The sequence below is a fragment of the Topomyia yanbarensis genome, chromosome 3, assembly GCF_030247195.1.
Source record: "Topomyia yanbarensis strain Yona2022 chromosome 3, ASM3024719v1, whole genome shotgun sequence".
Classification (NCBI taxonomy): domain Eukaryota; kingdom Metazoa; phylum Arthropoda; class Insecta; order Diptera; family Culicidae; genus Topomyia; species Topomyia yanbarensis.
The window spans coordinates 267,161,639-267,181,364 of NC_080672.1; the positions used below are offsets into that span (position 1 = coordinate 267,161,639).

General features: G+C 40.5%; 1 protein-coding gene across 1 annotated transcript; it reads left to right on the forward strand.

Moving 5' to 3' along the window:
- The first annotated feature begins 1,540 nt into the window (after positions 1–1,540).
- On the forward strand, positions 1,541–5,676 carry LOC131691440 (chromatin remodeling regulator CECR2-like). Its single transcript, XM_058977831.1, is given in 2 exon segments — positions 1,541–1,962; positions 3,234–5,676. A coding segment is annotated over 1 exon segment (975 nt). The 5' UTR covers positions 1,541–1,962; positions 3,234–3,593; the 3' UTR covers positions 4,569–5,676.
- The last annotated feature ends 14,050 nt before the right edge of the window (positions 5,677–19,726 follow it).

Consider the following 19,726-nt stretch of genomic DNA (forward strand, 5'->3'; position numbering starts at 1 on the left):
AGTTCTGTAATCAATCATAATCCTCAGATTTCTTTTCAAATTGAGCTCGTTTTTGTAGAGATGTACTGTAATAAGGGTCTTTATTTAATAGGAAGCGAAGTTAAAATTGATTTAATGTCTATGAAACATAGAACAGTTCACCAAAAAAATGCATAACTTTCAACATTTGCTAAAATGTTTTTGCCTTTCTCATTCACTCTAAAATTCGTCAATCTAATCCCGACCGGGAGGGCCGAGTGTCATATGCCAATCGACTCAGTTCGTCGAGATCGGAAAATGTCTGTGTGTGTATGTATGTATGTGTGTGTATGTGTGTATGTGGAAAAAAATGTGACCTCTGTTAATCAGAGATGGCTGGATCGATTTGCACAAAGTTAGTCTCAAATGAAAGGTACAACCTTCCCATCGGCTGCAATTGATTTTTTTATTGATTGGACTTCCGGTTCCGGAGTTACGAGTTGAAGAGTGCAATCACACAGCAAATTCCCATATAAACTGAAATGAAAAATTTTCAAAATCAAATTTGTATTTTTGATGCCAAATGACTTTATAATGCATGAAACATCGAGATTTGATGTAAACTCGAAAAAAATAATGTTTGACAAAAATTGCTTTTGGGACATTTTTGCCTTTCTCATATAGAAAGGTTATCCAATCACTCTAAAAATCGTCAATCATACCGGCCCGGAGGGAGTATGCAGTAAGTGGTTGCTACTTTAAAATTAAAACTAGTTTAAAATTTCTTAACAAGTTGAAAATTTTCGGCAGGACCCGAACCTCCCGGATCTTACTATGTGATACTGAAACATCGCTTGAAACCAGCGGCGGTCAGTATCTCAAGATCGTGGCTGTCGATCCATTGTACGTATGTGCAAATCGAACTGAACATGTAATATTTAATTCCACCATTGTATTGAACATAACCAGCCATGGAATCGTAGTCTGGACAAATGAGAAAAGCACAATTGCACCACTAGATGGATTAAAACAGGTTTTCATTTTGGGAATGCGTCGAGTTGAGACGAAAACGTAATATGATTAATATCGAGGATAACACTTTCCGAATGTAGAGAGAAATTTATGAAAAATTACGATTTCCATTCGACTCTAGCAGGTTCTGATCGATTTTGATGAGAATTTGATTTTTGTTGTATGACCAATTATATGTATAGGTCAAATGTTCAAAAACAGTAATTTAAGGTCAAGATAACATCATTTTGAAACCGCCAATTTCGGAGGGTTAGTATCTTCGATGAGTTTTACAAACGTTAAACAGCGCATCATTTGATAAAATAATTTTGACGGTATATCGTCCAAGAAGTATTTATGGTGAATTTTATCAGGTTAATATTCATGACTACAATAAAGTCTCAACAAATTCGCTAAAAACACGAACTCTGTTACTATTTTTTGAAAAATTAATTCTGCATAATTTTAAAACTTCAAAAATTACGGTTTCGGAATTATGCCGTTTGGACAGTAAGATCGATTTTCACCAAACCCCCACCAATTGTAAAATTGGTATTGTAAACAAAATGTAAGGGGGATACTCCATCGATATCGAGACGAGATTTTGTAGATTCTCCGTCGCGAGTGACACCTGGAAACGTTGTGTTCGATCGGAAAAAAGTGTCTGGGCGTGAAGTTTTTCCCGATCAGTTGGATATAACTAGGATTTTGAATAGGATTCGGGAATTCTTTCCGCGTTTGGGCCGGACGCGAATGGTGCGCGTTCCTCTGGCCAGCAGAAAGTAGCAATCGCACCATCAGGAGAAAACGAGCAGTGTAGTGTTTCTTTTTATCGCATTCCGAGTGGTCGTTTTTGAGTGATTACGCTGCTGGCTGTTTTTATTGGTTGAAGTAAGGATAAACAGTCGAGATCCAGGATTTTACTTCTTCCAATAGGCACCGTAACACGAAACGCTTGGCATTCGGATAAAATCGGGTTGCAAGGAAAATAACGTAAGGTTTGACAGGTTACTACCTCCACAATCTATTACGCTTCACATTCGAGGAACACAAGTCCGGAAGCAAAGGAATTTTTTCGCGGCTGCTGACTCGGCGAGCTGCTGGCCTTTGATTTTGACGTTTCGCTGCGGAAATGCTTTCTGGATCGAAACAGGCCTCGAATAAAAATTTACAACCAAGGAAACGGATATTGGTTGTGTGTCTGTGAAATCGAACCAACACGCCAAAACGAAAAAATCATATCAAATTGAAGACTTCGTTTTGTTCTAATCGACTTCCGGATTAGAAAATCGCCACGGTGTTACGAACGGGAGAAATCAAAATCGCGCTTCTTCCATCCTAACGAGCATTGAAGAAAACCTATTCCGGACAAATGGGTATTGATTGCACGGGGAAGTGAAGTAGTAGTGCACCTCTAGGCTTTGGCTTTCTTGTGGAAAGAAGGCAGAGATCAGTGGATTGAAGGTGTAATTAAAAATCGAACTCAGGCAAGCGGAAGCGAGAGAGCAAGAAAATAATCTATGCTCACATACCCTTACAACAGAAGTAGCACGAGCAAAACGAAGATACCAGCAGCTCCCATGGAGCCAGCTAGCATGAAGGGATGGTCATAGAATTGGCGCTAATGTTTTCACTCGTGTTCGTAGATCAAATTTTACTTTCCTTTCAAGATTGTGTTGTGAATAAGATGTGGAGACGTTATGTGTCCGCAGAGCAATGTTTTCAGTGTTAATTCAAGTATTGTTACTCAATTTGAGGGCTGTATATAATTAAAATTCCTGACAGCTCATTCACAACAACAGATGCAAAGTTAAACCAAAGGAGTTTGGTTTGCTTTTTAAGTAGGAATTGAAAGGCTTATACTCGACAAACATAATATCATAATAACTTGGATTCCCAGTCAAAATGAATTTTGACATTCAATCTGTCACCATGCATGTTAAACAATCCTATCTCCTATCTCAGATTTTAATATTGTCATCAACATTCTGAGTTCAGTTGAAAATTATACTGCTAATATGAATTTGCTGGAAGTAAAGTTATTGACAACTGCATTTACCATTTAAAAAACACGATATTTGGTTTTGAAAACCTATGGTAGAAATTTAAATTTTTACTATTCCGTCAAGTCGCTATTCTCCTCACCACAACCAACACATTTTTGTGATTTTCAACATAATATCTTGGCAACATTGCTCCGCGGTTTGTTTTGTTCCGTCGTGATGGAGTGAGCTCTAAAATAGGCAAGTTTGATGTGTTTGCAGTATCATCGCATATCCAACTTCTGCACCACCATTGTCAGCAGGAAGCTGGTCTTCGAGTACTCTGCACAACAGCGGGAAACAGAATCATAACTCCGTTAGGAATCAAAGGGCATGTTTTCCACTTTCATTGGACTAATTGGACAATCAGACCAATCATCCTCATCCGGACAAGAACGAAGCGACCTCCTCACAGACCCTTCCGGGATTGTATCAAGACTTGCTTCGGGGAATTGATTTTTGCTATCAAGACATCACCAACCGTTGACAGCTACAACCACCAGAACAACTCATTGATATCTACACTCTGTACCTGTACATTCTGAGTGCCGAGGAAGGAGGAACTGATCAGAGAACTTATTCATGAATTTTATAGATATCCAATCATGGTGAGAGGTGCCCTGCATTGCACACTTCTGTTCGCTGTTTAGTAGCTCCTTCCAGCTGCCGGATTTCGACATCGAGGATCTCGAGGAAGCCCTGCTGACCGATGCCGACGTCGAGAGTGAGGTCGATTTGAAAATCTACAACGCACGTCTGCTATCGGACCTCATAGTTGCGTTACTCAAGGGTTGCGACGCACTTAGCCAGATCGTAGAGCACATCAGTCCGAGTAACTATCAGATGTTCCTGAGACGATTGTTCCGTCAAAAATGTCAGGAATATAATATCGACAACCCATTCAACACCGACACCGACTTCGAGAAACTTCCTCTGCGTACCAAGATCTTAATTTTGAAATATCTGTGCGACTTTCGCTTGGATTCCGCTGACGTTTATAACAGTTTTGCAAATCTGCAAGCGGACAGTTTGCGTGTCGAACCACTTGGCTACGATAGCAAAGGATCTGCTTATTGGTACTTCTTCGGCACTCGGCTCTACCGGGAGGACTACGAAACCCCATCAGGCAAGGGTAACAAGTCGTCCAAGCGATCAGTTTGGCAAGTCATTTGCTTCACCGAGGAGGACTGGAGAAATCTAGCTGGCAAGTTCCAAAACTCTAAGAACGAGAACGTTATTGCCCTTCATCAACAGTTGGAGGAGAATTTTTTGCCAAACATTCCGAAAATCTTCCGCGATAAGGAGCGTGAACGCAGAAACAAGCTTCTGGAGCGTCGAACATCCTCTCGCATAAAGCTCTGCGAGGAACGTCGTCTGGCTGATCTATATCGTCAGCAAGAGATCGAACAGCAACAAACACAAAAAGCTCTTCGCAAGAAAAAACGCGCGCTGGAGGTAGACGTTAGTGTTACCCAGACAAAACCAGCGAGCCTTCCCGAAGAAAGAGCCAAACGTGCCGAACGACGGTTAGCAGCCAGAGATATTAAGCTATTCTAAGCAAGCAAGCAAGCAAACAAGAAAAAACGCAAGAGAAGAGCAAATAGACAACACAAAGTAGCAAAATATCAACCGGCAATCAATCGTACAACATCCAGCTCTCCGTAGATCTCTCTGTGTATCTTTCGTTAAGCACCAAAGCAATGCAGAATTTGACTTTCCAAAGCAAATACCAAGTCTAGTTTGTCGGAGAGCTACTATGTGATTGATAAGATGTTATTTTGTTTCTTCTTCTATTGTTAATTGCTGTCACGTTCGAACTCGGTCACAAGTATAGTATCAACCTACGCAAGCTCGCCAGAACCTCTCACCAGTGATCTTATTTTTCAGCCAAAAGAGAGAGAATCCCTAATCCCAAATACTACTTTTAGTAAGCATTCAAGCACCAAACATACAACCTTTCCAGCTTCCCCTTCCTCTGAGCTAGGTTCCGAACAGACTACAAGCGCGGACATTCTAGTGGTATCGGAAGACTCTAAACGTGACCCAGAAGATTACGACGATAACGACGGCGAAGACGAAACAAGTACATGTGTAGTCGTTGAATCGTTGAACAATAATAATTGTACCGAAGTTGGTTCGTGCGTTAGTGTTGCTAGTAGTGATACATCCAGCAGTGGTGTGAGTAGCCGGAAGCGGGGTAAATCTCCATCGTCGCCTCTGAGGGAAGAATTACCATCATCCCCGCCAACACCGGTGCCGTTCGCTTCAACGAAGCAACAAAAACAGAAAGAAACATCCAAACGAGCAAACAAATCGCTGAGTGCCGAGATTGAACGACTTCTCCAGTACAATCGCAACATGGCTCCCACTACTACCAAGTTACCCGGACGACAGACAAACAATTCACTTTCGTCGGTCACAGGACCGGTGATTCTGCCATTCGCCGATACACCACCGAAAACATCTAGCAGCAGTTCGACCAGCAAGAGCGGTGATTCAAATGCCGGTGGGGCTGGTACAGTGAAAGGCGCTGGCCGAAAGAAGAAGAACAAAGCCTCGCAAGTGTGAGTTTTTATTGGCGTTATCCTTGAAGTAGTTTTTTTATTGTTATTTTTTGCATCTACTGTATTTTACTAAAATATTACCCTCAAATCGAATGAATTGTTTTCGGTAATAAAACAAAACAATGCTGATAGGTGGGACCGAAAAAGTAAACAATCGTCAAAGGGGCGATACTATCATTTTGTCAATTTCAATAGCAAACACAAATTTTAATTTAATAATTTCAAATACTTCATTAAGTTTTGGGTTTAGATCACTGAATCATGCAATCTAGGATGTAAAAAACACAATATTTCTTAAATAGGAAATAAAACCAAGTCTGGAAATATTCACTGTTGATTTTCTTTGAATGGTGTCACTGCTAGTATCGCTTTTTTCCAGAAAAAGCGTTGATATTTAGGTCTCAGTCGCGTTGAAAATTTGAGTAAAGTATAAACTTCATTCCGATTCAAAAAAAAATTCGATTTTTTGGCTCAGTACAATATACATAACCCCTTTAGGAAAATTCAGTTTTCCCACCACAATGCATTGATTGAGGAATTTAGATATTTTATTAACAGAGCATTAGCAATAATTCGTTTGTATGTCTATTTTATGGGCCACTTTTTCGCTTTCCCATTGATTTGGTTTGAGATTTCTAGCACTGATGTTGTCCTATGCTGATTTGAGCGATTCTCTGTGTCCTGCCACAATCCCATGTAGTATGTGTTATCAAAAACATCGCGATGCATCAAGTTCTAAATGTTCTCAAACGATATAATATCCGAAGAGAGTGATAAGAGTTATATGAAATGTCTCATCACACTGTTAGGTGGATTAAAAGCGTTTTTATTTTAATAAACGTTTGTGTATATTACAAACGATTTCGTTGGTCGCATTCGATCTTTTAGGATCGATGTTTGACAGCACCGATATTGCTCCGGCAGAGAAAAACTCAAAATTGTTCATACAAAATCAACGAGCAGTTCGCGACGGCTCAATCGATTCTGTACTGCTCCAGATTCTGAATCAACTGGAAGCGAAAGAGGTTCAAGAAATCTTCCTGCAACCGGCGGACACGGATACGACTACTAAATAGTCAGACAACAGCAATTATCTGACGAATAGAAACAATGGCTTCATATTGCTCTTTTGAAGTGGACGGTTTGACGAATGGTGCTCGTAAATATTATAAAGATATTCGTATATAACAGCGAACGACTCGTTTGCTGAATGAAGCTGTTTCATAATAAGCCAACGAAAGTCATTTCGTAGTTTTCACGAAAAACTCGTAATACAAAATAAAAGAGTTTTGATGGAACTACGAACGATTCATCATATGTACGAAAAATTCGTATATTTTATGAAAGTTGTTTGTACGAAATTAATTCCTAGCGATTTACGAATATATTCTATCAGTGTGGGGTCTTAACACTGCGGCTGCCCAGGAAAGTGAAAATCGTTGGTTTCGTGGACGATGTGTCAATTACGGTGAGACACTTGAAGAAATGGAGGTGTCGGTGACGGAGACAATAGATGCGATCGAGAGCTGGATGAACGGGTCAGGCTGCAAATAGCTCACTACAAGACGGATTTGTTGTTGGACAGCTACTGCAAAGCGGTTCAGCGGATACAGATCACCATCGAAGGGCATGTGAATGCATCGAAGCGTGCACTGAAGCAATTGGGAGTGATAATCGACGACTGATTGAGCTTAAACAACCACGTTGATTACACATGCGAAATGTCGGGTCTTTATCTAGTGTTTCGTCATCGATACTGCGATATGGGGCTCCTGCTTGGGGTGCGGCGCTGAAAACCAAGTGAAACCGCGAAAAGCTGAACAGGACTCTTCGACTGCTGGTCGTACGAGTTGCGATTGCGTACCGGAGGCAGTATGCCTTGACGCCGAGATGATTCCCATCTGCATTACCCTGACGGAGGATATCAAGTGCTACAATCAATGAAACGTCAGAAACGTGAGGAAGATGATGAGAATCGATTCGATGGTGACGTAGCAGCAGGAATGGGATAATACGGAGAAAGGAAAGTGGACTAACCGGCTCATCCAATCCTGTCGACGTGGGTCAATAGAAAGCACGGAGAGATGACCTTCCACCTGAAACAGCTCCTACTGAGCCACGGCTGCTTAAGGAGTATCTTCATCGGTGTGGGTACGCAACGTCAACACTGTGCTTGGAGTGTGAGATCGTCGAGGAGACACCGGAGCGTCTTTGAATGTCCGAGGTTTGAAGTCTTTGAATGTCCGAGGTTTGAAGGGACGTGCAGGGAGCTACTTAAAACGGGAGGACCGGACATCAACCCGGATAATGTAGCCTATAGAATTACAAGCGACGTAGGGACGTGGAACGCAGTAAACAGATATGATGTAGATCAGAGATTCTCAACCTGGGGTCCGCGGGCCCCTACGAGGCCGCGAAGTCATTGCTGGGAGTCCGCGAAGAGAAATATATTTTCCGAGTCCATATTAAAATTTCAAATCTTGTTTCCTAACAAATTGAAAATAACATATTGATAGCATACAAAATTTATGTTTATCTGTGGGGGTTCACAGCAACCCAGTGTGATATCTAAGGGGTCCGTGGTAAGAAACAGGTTGAGAACCGCTGAGGTAGATCGACACCGTCTTACAGCGGAATGGACATCGAACAACGGTTTCGGGAGAGCAATCACCGCCAGGGAACTCTCCGCAGGTATAAGCTAGATCCACCGCCGAGGACTAGTCGAATAGACTGCAACAGAGCAGCGAGTATGAGTCGTCGAAACGCCAGCGAACCGGACGTCACGCTCCATGCGGATTCGCCCGACCGACCACGGCACCCCACCGGTTGTTCCGATAGAAAAATAGATAGAAAAATAGAAAAAACCAAAGAAGAATCGATATTGGGAAAACTTTTTTCGCCAGGGAACTCTCCGTTAGTGTAAGATAGATTCACCGCTGGGGACTAGTCTGAGTAGACAGCGACGAGACACCACTAGTCGCGGATCGTCGGCGCACCAGTGCATCAGATACCCTGCTTCACCAGAATCGCCGAACTGACCTCGGCATCTAGCTGATTAGCTCGATCTCGGGAGAACTTCTCTCGCCGGGGAATTCTCTGTCGGAGTAGGTCAGGTCCATCGTCGGGGACTAGACCGAGTTGTTCGCGAACAAGTCGAGGACTGAATGGACCATCAAGGAAGTAGTGCTAAATGGCCCAAGAAGAGAACTAAATGGCTTAAAGGAGTTGCGGTACTAAATGGCACCGGTTAGTTGTTGTGTTAGAATTTGTGGTACTGAAACCAAATAAGAATCAGTATCGGGAGAACTTCTTTTGTCTGGGACCTCTCCGTCAGCTTACAGTCAGATTCACCGCCGGGAACGAGACCGCGTGGACCGCGACGATACACCACCAGTCGCGCTGGGGATCCAGCAAACCGGATGCCCTACTCTACCGGAATCGCCGAACTGACCGCAGCACCTGGCTGGTTGGCTCGAACTTCTCTCGCCGGGGAACTTTTCGTCGGAGTAGGCTAGGTCTAGCGTCGAAGACTAGACCGAGTAGTTCGCGAACCAGTCGGAAGCTCAACGAGGAAGTGGTACTGAATGGCACAAGGGAACTGAAGGGCTCAGTAAATTAGACAGTCTGAAGTTTGCCGCCCAGATTGTCCTCGTAGAGGAAGAGCATTTATTCTATACCAACTGCTAGCTTTCCTACCTTGACTACCCAAACCTGTTCCCTGAGTTGTTGGTTTTTGAACATTTTTTTCTCCTGCTCAGAATATTTTTGAACATTTTTTCAAATATATAAAAAAAATTTCATATCCCTCCCCGAAAAATTTTCTTACTACGCCACTGCATCATATACTTTAGATTTACCACATTGGTATGTTTGGATGAATTATTCAAAAGCATTAGCTCAATTTCATGAACGTCGGTAGTTGAGCAATAGGGCGTAGTGAGGGGTAAGAGGGGGGGGGGGGGGTTAATAAGTAGAAGCCGAGTGTCATATCCCATTCGACTCAGTTCGTCGAGATCGGAAAAAGTCTGTATGTGTGTATGTGTGTATGTATGTGTGTATGTGTGTGTATGTGTGTATGTGTGTGTATGTGTGTGTGTATGTATGTGCGTATGTGTCAAATAATGTCACTAATTTTTCTCAGAGATGGCTGGACCGATTTGCCCAAACTTAGTCTCAAATGAAAGGTGCAACCTTCCCATCGGCTGCTATTGAATTTTGGATCGATCGGAATTCTGGTTCCGGAATTACGGGTTTCAGAGTGCGGCCACACAGAAATGTCTCATATAAACTATAGGAAAAATTAAAAATAGAATTTTTATTTTTGATGCAAATGTGTTCAAGGTGACAAAAATTCAAAAATTTGACGACGATTCACTTTTTTGGATTTTGGCACATTTTTGCCTTTCTCATATAGAAAGGTTATGCAATCGCTCTGAATAACGTCAACCTAATTTTTTCGACTCGCATAAGATTTCTGAATTTTAACAGGGGCGTAGTTGATGGTTTACGGAGAGGGGTTACATCCTCCCTCTACTGTTCACTCCCCTCCTTTAAAAATCTCTTTAAATCACCCCTCAGACCACCACCCCATCCAGCCCTCATACCCCTCCCTTTCAACCCCATCATCTTTAAACCACCACTATATCACAAAGCATACCAATTTAAGCTGGGGAGTCGTTCGTTCATGGGACTTTCGTCCTCCTCGCATACCCACCCCCGCATGACAAAATGAGTTAGCAAGCAGATAACATTGATCTAATGCTGATTAGGCTAATGAAGTATGATATTTTTTTGTTTCAAGTGTTTCACCGTCGACACGTAGCTCATCAAGTTCGTGGCTGGCATGCCATTGTGTATAAGTGCAAAGTGTACTAAGAATGTAATGGACATTTCCACAATTATGTTGAACATAAAAAACCTCCGTGCCATAGTTTATAGAAATGAGAAAGGCACAATTGCACCGCTAGGTGGATTAAAACAGGTTTTTCAGTTCAATATTACCGTGGCTGTTTTTTCTTTTTCAAAATTTTAGAACTCGAATAATGATTTATTTTCCTGTATATAGTTGTCATGTGATGTATAATAATAAAATGTAATATATTCATTTAAAAGCTTTTAATGAATATAAACAACGCACACATTCTCGTGATTCATGATTGAGAAAGGCACAATTGCACCGCTAGGTGGATTAAAATAGTTTTTTTTTTCTTTATTTATATCGTTTTATCTAACTTAACTAACTGCGAAGAAATCTAAATTGTTTGTGGGTAGCAAGGGAAAAAACTAGAAACATTGTGGGGATAATTATATTTGAATATTTATTGTTTTCAGGAAATGATAAATATGGCCCACGTATGTAAGATCTCGTATAGCGAGGACATCACGAACAGGTACATAGAGTGGTTTTCTTCTGGCTCGTAAGGAGTTTATTAATTGGGATCTGGCTTCACGATATTCAGTGCAAGACCAAACAACATGCTCAATGTCTTCGTAACCCTCTCCGCAAGCACATTGATTATCTTCTGCGATCCCTATACGGCGAAGATGCGCATTCAACGTATAATGGTTGGACATGAGCCTAGACATCACACGAATGAAGTTTCGACTTACATCCAACCCTTTGAACCATGCCTTCGTTGATACTTTAGGGATAATTGAGTGCAACCACCGTCCCAGATCTCCATTGTCCCATGATGTTTGCCAACTAGTGAGCGTCCTCTGACGAGAAGCGCTATAAAATTCATTGAAGGCAATAGGTCTTTCATAGATGTCACCGTCCAGCGCCCCTATTTTGGCTAAATTATCCGCTCTCTCATTACCCGGTATGGAGCAATGAGCGGGAATCCACACTAAGGTAATTTGATAAGATTTATTTGTTAATTTAGTTAAGTATTCTCGTATCTTCTTCAAAAAGAACGGAGCGTGATTATCAAGCTTTAATGAGCGTAGTGCCTTAATTGTGCTGAGGCTATCTGTGAGGATGAAATAATGGCTGGGAGTAAAGTATCAATGATTTCCAGACTATAGTGAACTGCTGCTAGTTCGGCTGTATAAACGGAGGCAGGTTCTGCAAGCTTGAAGGAGATCGAGGTGTTATTGTTGAAAATACCGAAGCCAGTGGCCTCATTGATTCGTGACCCATCAGTGTAGAACATTTTATGGCAGTCGATGTGTTGCTATTTACTTATGAATATTTTAGGGATCTCCAGAGAGCGCAGGTGATCCGAGATTCCGAGAATTTCCTCTTGCATAGACGTGTCGAAAAATAAAGTGGATTCGGGAGTATCTAGTAACACATGTCAGAACATAACTAGAAGGCGTTATTTCTTGTGACATGTGATTGAAGTACACTGTCATGAATCTGGTTTGGGATTGAAGCTCGACAAGTCTTTCGAAGTTTTTAATTACAAGTGGATTCATAACCTCACATCGTATAAGTAAACGAGAGGAGAGATCCCAGACTCGATCTTTTAAGAGAAGAACTTCCGCTAGTACTTCAAGACTCATCGTATGTGTCGATTGCATGGAACCTAAGGCGATTCGTAAACAACGATACTGTATTCGTTCCAATTTAATAATGTGAGTGTTTGCAGCTGAACGGAAACAGAAGCACCCATATTCCATTACTGAAAGTATCGTTGTTTGTTACAATCTTATCACGTCACTTGGATGAGCCCCTCACCAAGATCCGGCTATTGTTCGGAGAAAATTTATCCTTTGTTGGCACTTCTTTATCAGATACCTAATGTGGCCTCCCCATGTACCTTTAGAATCGAACCAAATTCCGAGATATTTAAAGGTCATGACTTGGGCTATCGTTCTACCAACCAACTGAAGCTGAAGCTGAGCTGGATCACGCTTCCTTGAAAAAACAACCAACTCTGTTTTCTCGGTAGAGAAATCGATGCCTAACTTCAAAGCCCAACTTGATAAATTATCCAAACTATCTTGCAGTGGTTGTTGTAAATTTATGGCTTTTGGTCCTGTAACAGAAACCACGCCATCATCTGCAAGTTGCCTTAGAGTGCATGGGCTGACAATACAATTATCAATGTCATTCACGTAAAAATTGTAGAGAAGAAACCTTGTGGGAGGCCCATGTAACTTATTCTGAATGTTGCCAAATCGCCATATGAAAAATGCATGTGCTTTTCTGACAATAAGTTGTATAAATAAATATTTAATATTGGTGAAAGACCACATTGATGTAGTTTCTCTGAGAGAACATCAATGGAAACAGAGTCGAATGCTCCTTTTATGTCTAAGAACACAGACGCCATTTGTTCCTTTTTTGCGTAAGCTAGTTGGATTTCTGACGAAAGTAGCGCCAGACAATCATTCGTTCCCTTTCCCCTCCGAAAACCAAACTGGGTATCTGATAGCAAGCCGTTCGCCTCAACCCAATTGTCGAGACGTCGTAGGATAATTTTTTCCAACAATTTTCTGATGCAGGATAGCATTGAAATCGGTCGATACGAGTTATGGTCGGAGGCTGGTTTTCCCGGTTTTGGAATGGCGATAATTCTCACTTGTCTCCAGTCGTGCGGGACAATGTTCTGCTCAAGAAGCTTATTGAATAAATTCAACAAGCGTCTTTTTGCTAGGTCAGGCAGATTCTTCCCCAAGTTGAATTTAATTCTGTCTGGACCCGGAGCATTATTGTTGCATGAGAGGAGTGCAATTGAAAATTCCATCATTGTCAAAGGCTAATCTATGGAATCGTTACTTGTGGGAGCATCGCGAATGATTTTCTGCGCAGGAGCAGAATCTGGACAAACTTTCTTGGCAAAATTAAATATCCAGCGATTTGAAAAATCTTCGCTTTCATTAGTTACGTTTCGATTTCTCATTCTTCTGGCTGTGTTCCAAAGAGTACTCATTGATGTTTCTCTTGATGGCTTGTCAACGAAGCGTCTCTAATAACTAGACTTTTTGTCATGACGGAGACTGTCAAATTTGTTTTGCAAAATCGAATAATTTTCAAAGTTCGCACGTGTACACCCTTTCCGTTTCATAATTTCTTTGTAAGCAACTTGTTTAGCTTCATATGCATCCGAGCATTCTTTGTCCCACCAGGGATTAGGAGGCCGGCTATTCATTGTCATGCCAGGATTGCATTTCGTTTGGGTTTGTTCTGCTGCTTCAATAATCAAACCCGCTAGAAATTCATATTCTTCGGTAGGTGGTAGCTCTTCCGTCGAAACAAGAGAAGTGGAAACTAAAGATTGGTATTTTTTCCAATCAATATTTCGTGTCAAGTCATAAGGGACATTGATTGAATTCGTGAGGTCTAATTCACTGTTAATTGAAATAACGACTGGCAAATGATCGCTACCGTGAGGATCAGGTACAACCTTCCACGTGCAATCTAACCGAAGTAATGTCGAGCATAGAGATAGATCTAATGCACTTGGTCGTGCGGGTGGTCTGGGGATGCGTGTTATTTCGCCTGTATTTAAAACTGTCATATTGAGCTCGTCACAAACATTGTATATCAAAGATGATCGATTATCGTTGAAGAGGGAACCCCACAATACTCCGTGCGAGTTGAAGTCTCCCAGTATCAGCCGCGGAGCAGCCATGGATTCCACTACCTCAAAAATCTGACTTTGTCCAATTTGAGCTTTGGGAGGTATATATATATATATAGAAGCGATAGACATGTCCTTGCCTTTAATATTCTTTTGGACAGCTACAGCCTCAATGCTCGCAAACAAGGAGATGTCAATTCTATAGAAAGAATAGCACTTTTTAATTCCTAGAAGCACTCCTCCATACAGGGTGTCTCGGTCTAGGCGAATAATGTTGAAATCATTTAAGTTGAAATTAATGTTTGAGGTAAGCCATGTTTCACATAGAGCAAAAGCATCGCATTTTAAATTATGCAGTAAAATTTTTAAGGAATCAATTTTTGGTATGATACTTCTGCAATTCCACTGTAAAACAGTGATGGAGTCTTTCACCTTAGGAGTTGAATTAACCATTGAAAGATATAATTACTGCAAGGATGGGCCATTGAGCAATCAGCTGCTCTAAAAATGTTCTAATTGTTGGGAGGAACGCTGAAAGTATACTTTTTAGTGATTCAGAAATATTGAATGCTTTGAAAATCCAATCAACAATTTCAGAAAATTTCAATAAACCTATCCCCGGTTGAGGCTCGGAGGAAGCTGAAGTTTTATTATTTCCAGTAATGGTGTTCTGTTTGGATTGTACATTACCAAAACCGGGAGGGACTGGCTTCGGTATTGCATCGGAATTCTTTAGCTTTGGCCGCAATTTATTTGTTGGAGGAGAAATTTTAAGGCCCTTGCTTGGCAGTTTGGGAAAAGAGGATTGTTTTCTTTTCCTGGATTCTCTAGGTAAAACAAATGATGTACCTTCGGACGCTTCGTCAGAGTCAGACTCTTTCGGCAATAGAATAGCGTATCTGTTTTCTGGGACCGTGGGTTCAGGAGTAGCATTTTTCAGTATTTCTGCATAAGAGCGCTTAGATCTCTCCTTCAAGGATCGTTTAATTTTCTCCTCCCGCAATTTATATATGGGACATGCAAGGAGCTCGTGTGAACATTTTTCTAAGTTTTTATTGCATGTAGCCTCTTGATGAGGCCCCCCACATTTGCCACACCGTACCTTATTGGAACAGTAAGTGGCTGTGTGGCCAAGCTGTTTACAATTGAGGCAATTCATCACACGAGGGATGAAAAGGCGAACGGGGAGACGAATTTTATTAATAAGAACATGGCTAGGCAAAGCAGACCCAGCGAAAGTTACACGAAATTAATAGGATGGTCGGTAAACTTTTTTCTCTTCTTCATGTGATACTGAGTACAATTACTTACAATCGAGTATTTTTACCTTATTAAGCAGGGCGTTCTTGAAACAACCAACACCATGCTTAAGTATATCCTCGGCAGTGAGGCTAGGTTCGGAGATGACTCCATCGCATTCTATATCGCGCGGAAGTATATAAACTTTATATTCACGCGTGAAGAGTTCGCAGGCTACTATCTCGTTAGCTTGTCTAATGTTATCAATGCTAACTCGAAGTTTATCTTTATTTACTTTCACGATCTCTGTTACAGCAGAAAATCGTGAAGTCAGATCTCGTGCAATTTGCACAAGGTTTAATGGCTTTCCTTTCCGCCTGAAGAAAACCTGCCAAGGTCCAGAAGACCTTTGGGGGTAAAATTTTATTCTAAGGGGAGTTGAGGGAGGGGGATCAGAAGAATTTTGCTCTTGTGAAATGGAGGATTCCATCTCACTATCCTCCATCTCGCCTACCACACACAGTAAGTAAATTAAATACTAACACTAGCAAAATTATATTAAAATCTACCTGTCCTTCGAAGAGTTGCAGATTCACGCTGTCTCCCTCTGTCACGCTCGGGTTGAACACAGCGCAACCATCACTACCAAGATGGAGCCGCTGTTTACCTGTGGGTCCAGAGGTATTCCCCTACTACGCAGCGTGGCTAGGTACACAAATACTCAAAATCCCGTATCCGCACTAATACGGATGAATGAATGATGATGAAGCGAGCCGCTTCACCAACCAGATGCAGCTCTGTCTCACTCCGTCGCAAGCGCCGGTTGTATGCAGCGCAACCACTACTACCACCAAGGTGGGGCGCCGCTTACCTGAGACTCCCGGGGCTAGTTGGTGGTTGGGGTAAGTTGGCGGAATCTCTTTGTCTTCGTTTCTACTAGACATATAGCGCTGCCTCTCATTGTGTACCTCAGTTATGTGAAACCCATTATCCAATATGTTTTTTTAAACATTTTGTTTTGTAAAAGTTGTGTGTGATATTGTGTTTTCGAGCATACCAAGTTTTTTTTTAAATTTTAAACAAATATTTTCATTTTTAGAATCCACTCCAAAGTAAAACTTTGTGTATCTCGTCAAAGTAAAATGCCGAGGTATTCAGATTAAAATATATTGGCAATTGTCGGTTAATATATAATTTTATTGAAAAGACATTCAGCACGAATCTTTGATATAATTGAATCTCCATTTTCTGGCGTATTCATACATACCGCCAACTAACTAACTATCTACATCAAAGCGGTAAAACATGGAAACACCGCAAACTAGCCCCGGTCTCCCCTATACTTTTTTGTTTAAAGTGAGTCTGCATCTACTTTCGTGGTAGTCGTGGGATACGTGCTAAGTGAAATAAGAATGTAATAAACATTTCCACAATTCAATTGAACAAAGCCAGCTAATGAATCATAGTTTGGATAAATGAGAAAGGCGCAATTGCACCACTAGGTGGATAAAAAAAGTTTTTTTATTTGTTCTTTGACATTAGGATTAGCGATAATAATTCAAATCAAAGATACTACTGGGAAGTCACTTTTAGAAAAAGTTGATATCGAAGTAAAGTTAGAACTATGCGTGCATGCACTTTAGAGGTAGCGTGATATCAAGAGCTGCTATTTTAGTTCTAAGTTCTCAGTCGCGTTGGAAATTTGAGTAAACGCTATTGGGCATACATCAAATTGATTCCATAAAAAATTTCGTTTTTTGGGCTCAGCACAACATAAATTCAGTTTTCCATACATAATGCATTGAATGAAGAATTTAGATATGTTATTAACACTGCATTAGCAATAATTCGTTTGTCTCTCTCGCTTTTCCATTGATTTGGTTTAGCATTTGAGATTTCTAGCACTGATGTTGTCCTATGCTGATTTGAGCGATTCTCTGAGTCCTGGGTCTCATGATATTTGATCTAAGAGGGAATGCTGCATCTCCCACAATGAAATGAGGCAGCGTTATAGTGCTGTTAGGCAAGTTGGTGGGTAGAGGTAATTCCAGTTCGTCTGAGAGTAAACGCTTCCCAAATTCACTAGATGCAAATATACTGCTATCAGAGTTACCACCGTACGCACCTATATCAACGGCCAAGTATTTATAATTTGCATCGCAAATTGCCATCAAAACGATTGAATGTTGTTTTTTATATTTGTAAAAAAGTGAACCAGCATTTGGTGGGCATTGAATAACAACGTGCTTTCCGTCAACGGCGCCGCAGCAATTCGGAAAACTCCAGCGATCGAAAAAATCTTTGCTACACTCCTTCCACGTGGCTTCATTCAGCATTGGTAAATATGTACTAGACATGACTTCCTATATCACTACAGAAACTTCTTGGGTGATTTCCCGTACGGTTGAAACACCCATTCGGAATAAACGAGAGAGGGCAAAGTGGCTCGTTCCATGAGCTAAATACCTGAAACAGATTGAACCATAAATATAAATAACGTCAGTACTTCAAAAATACGATGAATAAAATAAATCAAAACAACAATCAGAGAAATAAATAATGATAAAGTGCGTAAACATCTAGAAGGTACTACAAACTTCAGAGAGGTGTGAACAAGGCATATTTGATCGTGTTGTCGTATTTTGTAAATTGTCTAATCCTAAAATACTCCAAAGGACTTCAACATGAGCTCCACACTCGAAGTCCCCAGCTAGGTAGTTCCAACAAATTTGAAGTAAGGTTCTACTCTTCCGATCCCACCCCTCGTCCGTCCGTTAGTAAGTAGGACACCAGCCATCAAGGTGTCCAAGACATGAACTAAATAAGTTAATGCTAGCAAGGTGGAATCGCAAGCCTTTAAATAGTAGAACTACAATAGTGGATTTAAATTGAGTTTTCAATACTATGTTACTGACACTAGCAATATTGACATTCACAATATAAAAGTAATGGAATAGCTTACATTAATGTTAAAAATAAGCGACACTCCGGATTTATCGGTTTCCTAATTGAAAATTTCTGCAAACGTGGTTTTATCATGGTCAACAGCTTGGCACAAATCCCCGACTATGTACGGGGAACGTGCCATTTGAGCCAATATATTCTGATTCCTGATTCCGGATAAAGTACTCAAGGTCTTCATTCCTCATCAACTCGAAAGCAGTCTCGTAGAATCCTTTCAAACAAATTTATTATTCGTTTAAGAAAGGCTTCAGGATATAATATAGAAGGAAGTTACCTTCACTTTCCCGCACCTGGTTGGAGGGTCTCACCCACCACCGTCGCTTTTGCTTGTCGTTATATTTTTGTAGATTTCGCAATTCCTGAAGTACCTGCACGATTTTAACAATATTGCTAATCGTGTTCATCCTACTCCTTCTGAGTAAAGCCATGTCAAGTGTTCCTCGAATTTTTCGCAAAATCACCGATCTTCATGATGTATATTTTATTGTATAGGGATTATGGTGATTAGCTTTTGTTATAAATATTTCGTTAAAATTCCTTTTTTTCTTTAAGATATTAACCCTTAAACTTTTATGCATGATAAAATTGTAAATTTTATATCTCAAAAACTACTGAAGATAATTCAATGAGTTTTTGCACACTTATGGAATGATATTTGCACTATCTTATAAAAATATTTTTCTTTATAATTGTGTGAATAACGGTACTTTGCATCTATTTAAAATTTTCAATTATATTTTTTCTTGTGTTCTTCACGCTAAAAATTTCCAAAACGTATTGACAATTATGCGGCAATCTTTCACCTTCAATAATCTGTATTGATATTTTTTCATTTTTGTTCTTATCGAGAGTTATGGAGGATTTTGTAACAGTGCGCTCTTTCAACGCACGACCCACTTTGATGCAGCCTGCGAGAACGTTCATATTGGCAACGTCGCACGTCGCTACGTCAGAATGCACATCGCGTGGGAAGTGCGCATCGCATGACTAACAGAAACCACATCTCTCGATTAGCGCAAAAGGTCAAACTTTTCAATACGGATTATCGAAGGTGATTTTTTTCTGGATATTTTGAGATGAGTTTTTTTTTTTGACCAAAGTGCACAACAAAAATTATAGTTATTTAATATATTTTTTATTATTATAATTTAACGTTACTAACAATTAACATCTTTAAAAATACTTTTGTTAGTCAAAATACATCTACGTTATATCCAAATTCATTTTTAGTCTACAACATTAATATATGAAAATGAAAATTTTATGCCAACAGCATTTTATTTCACGTTTTAATTTTCACCAAGTGATATTACCTTTAAACAACGATGTGTCTTTTGAAAAAAGTTTACATAAAATCCGTTGTTCAATCGCATCGATATTGGGGTTTTTTATTACTATTGCTTCTGTTAATTCTGTT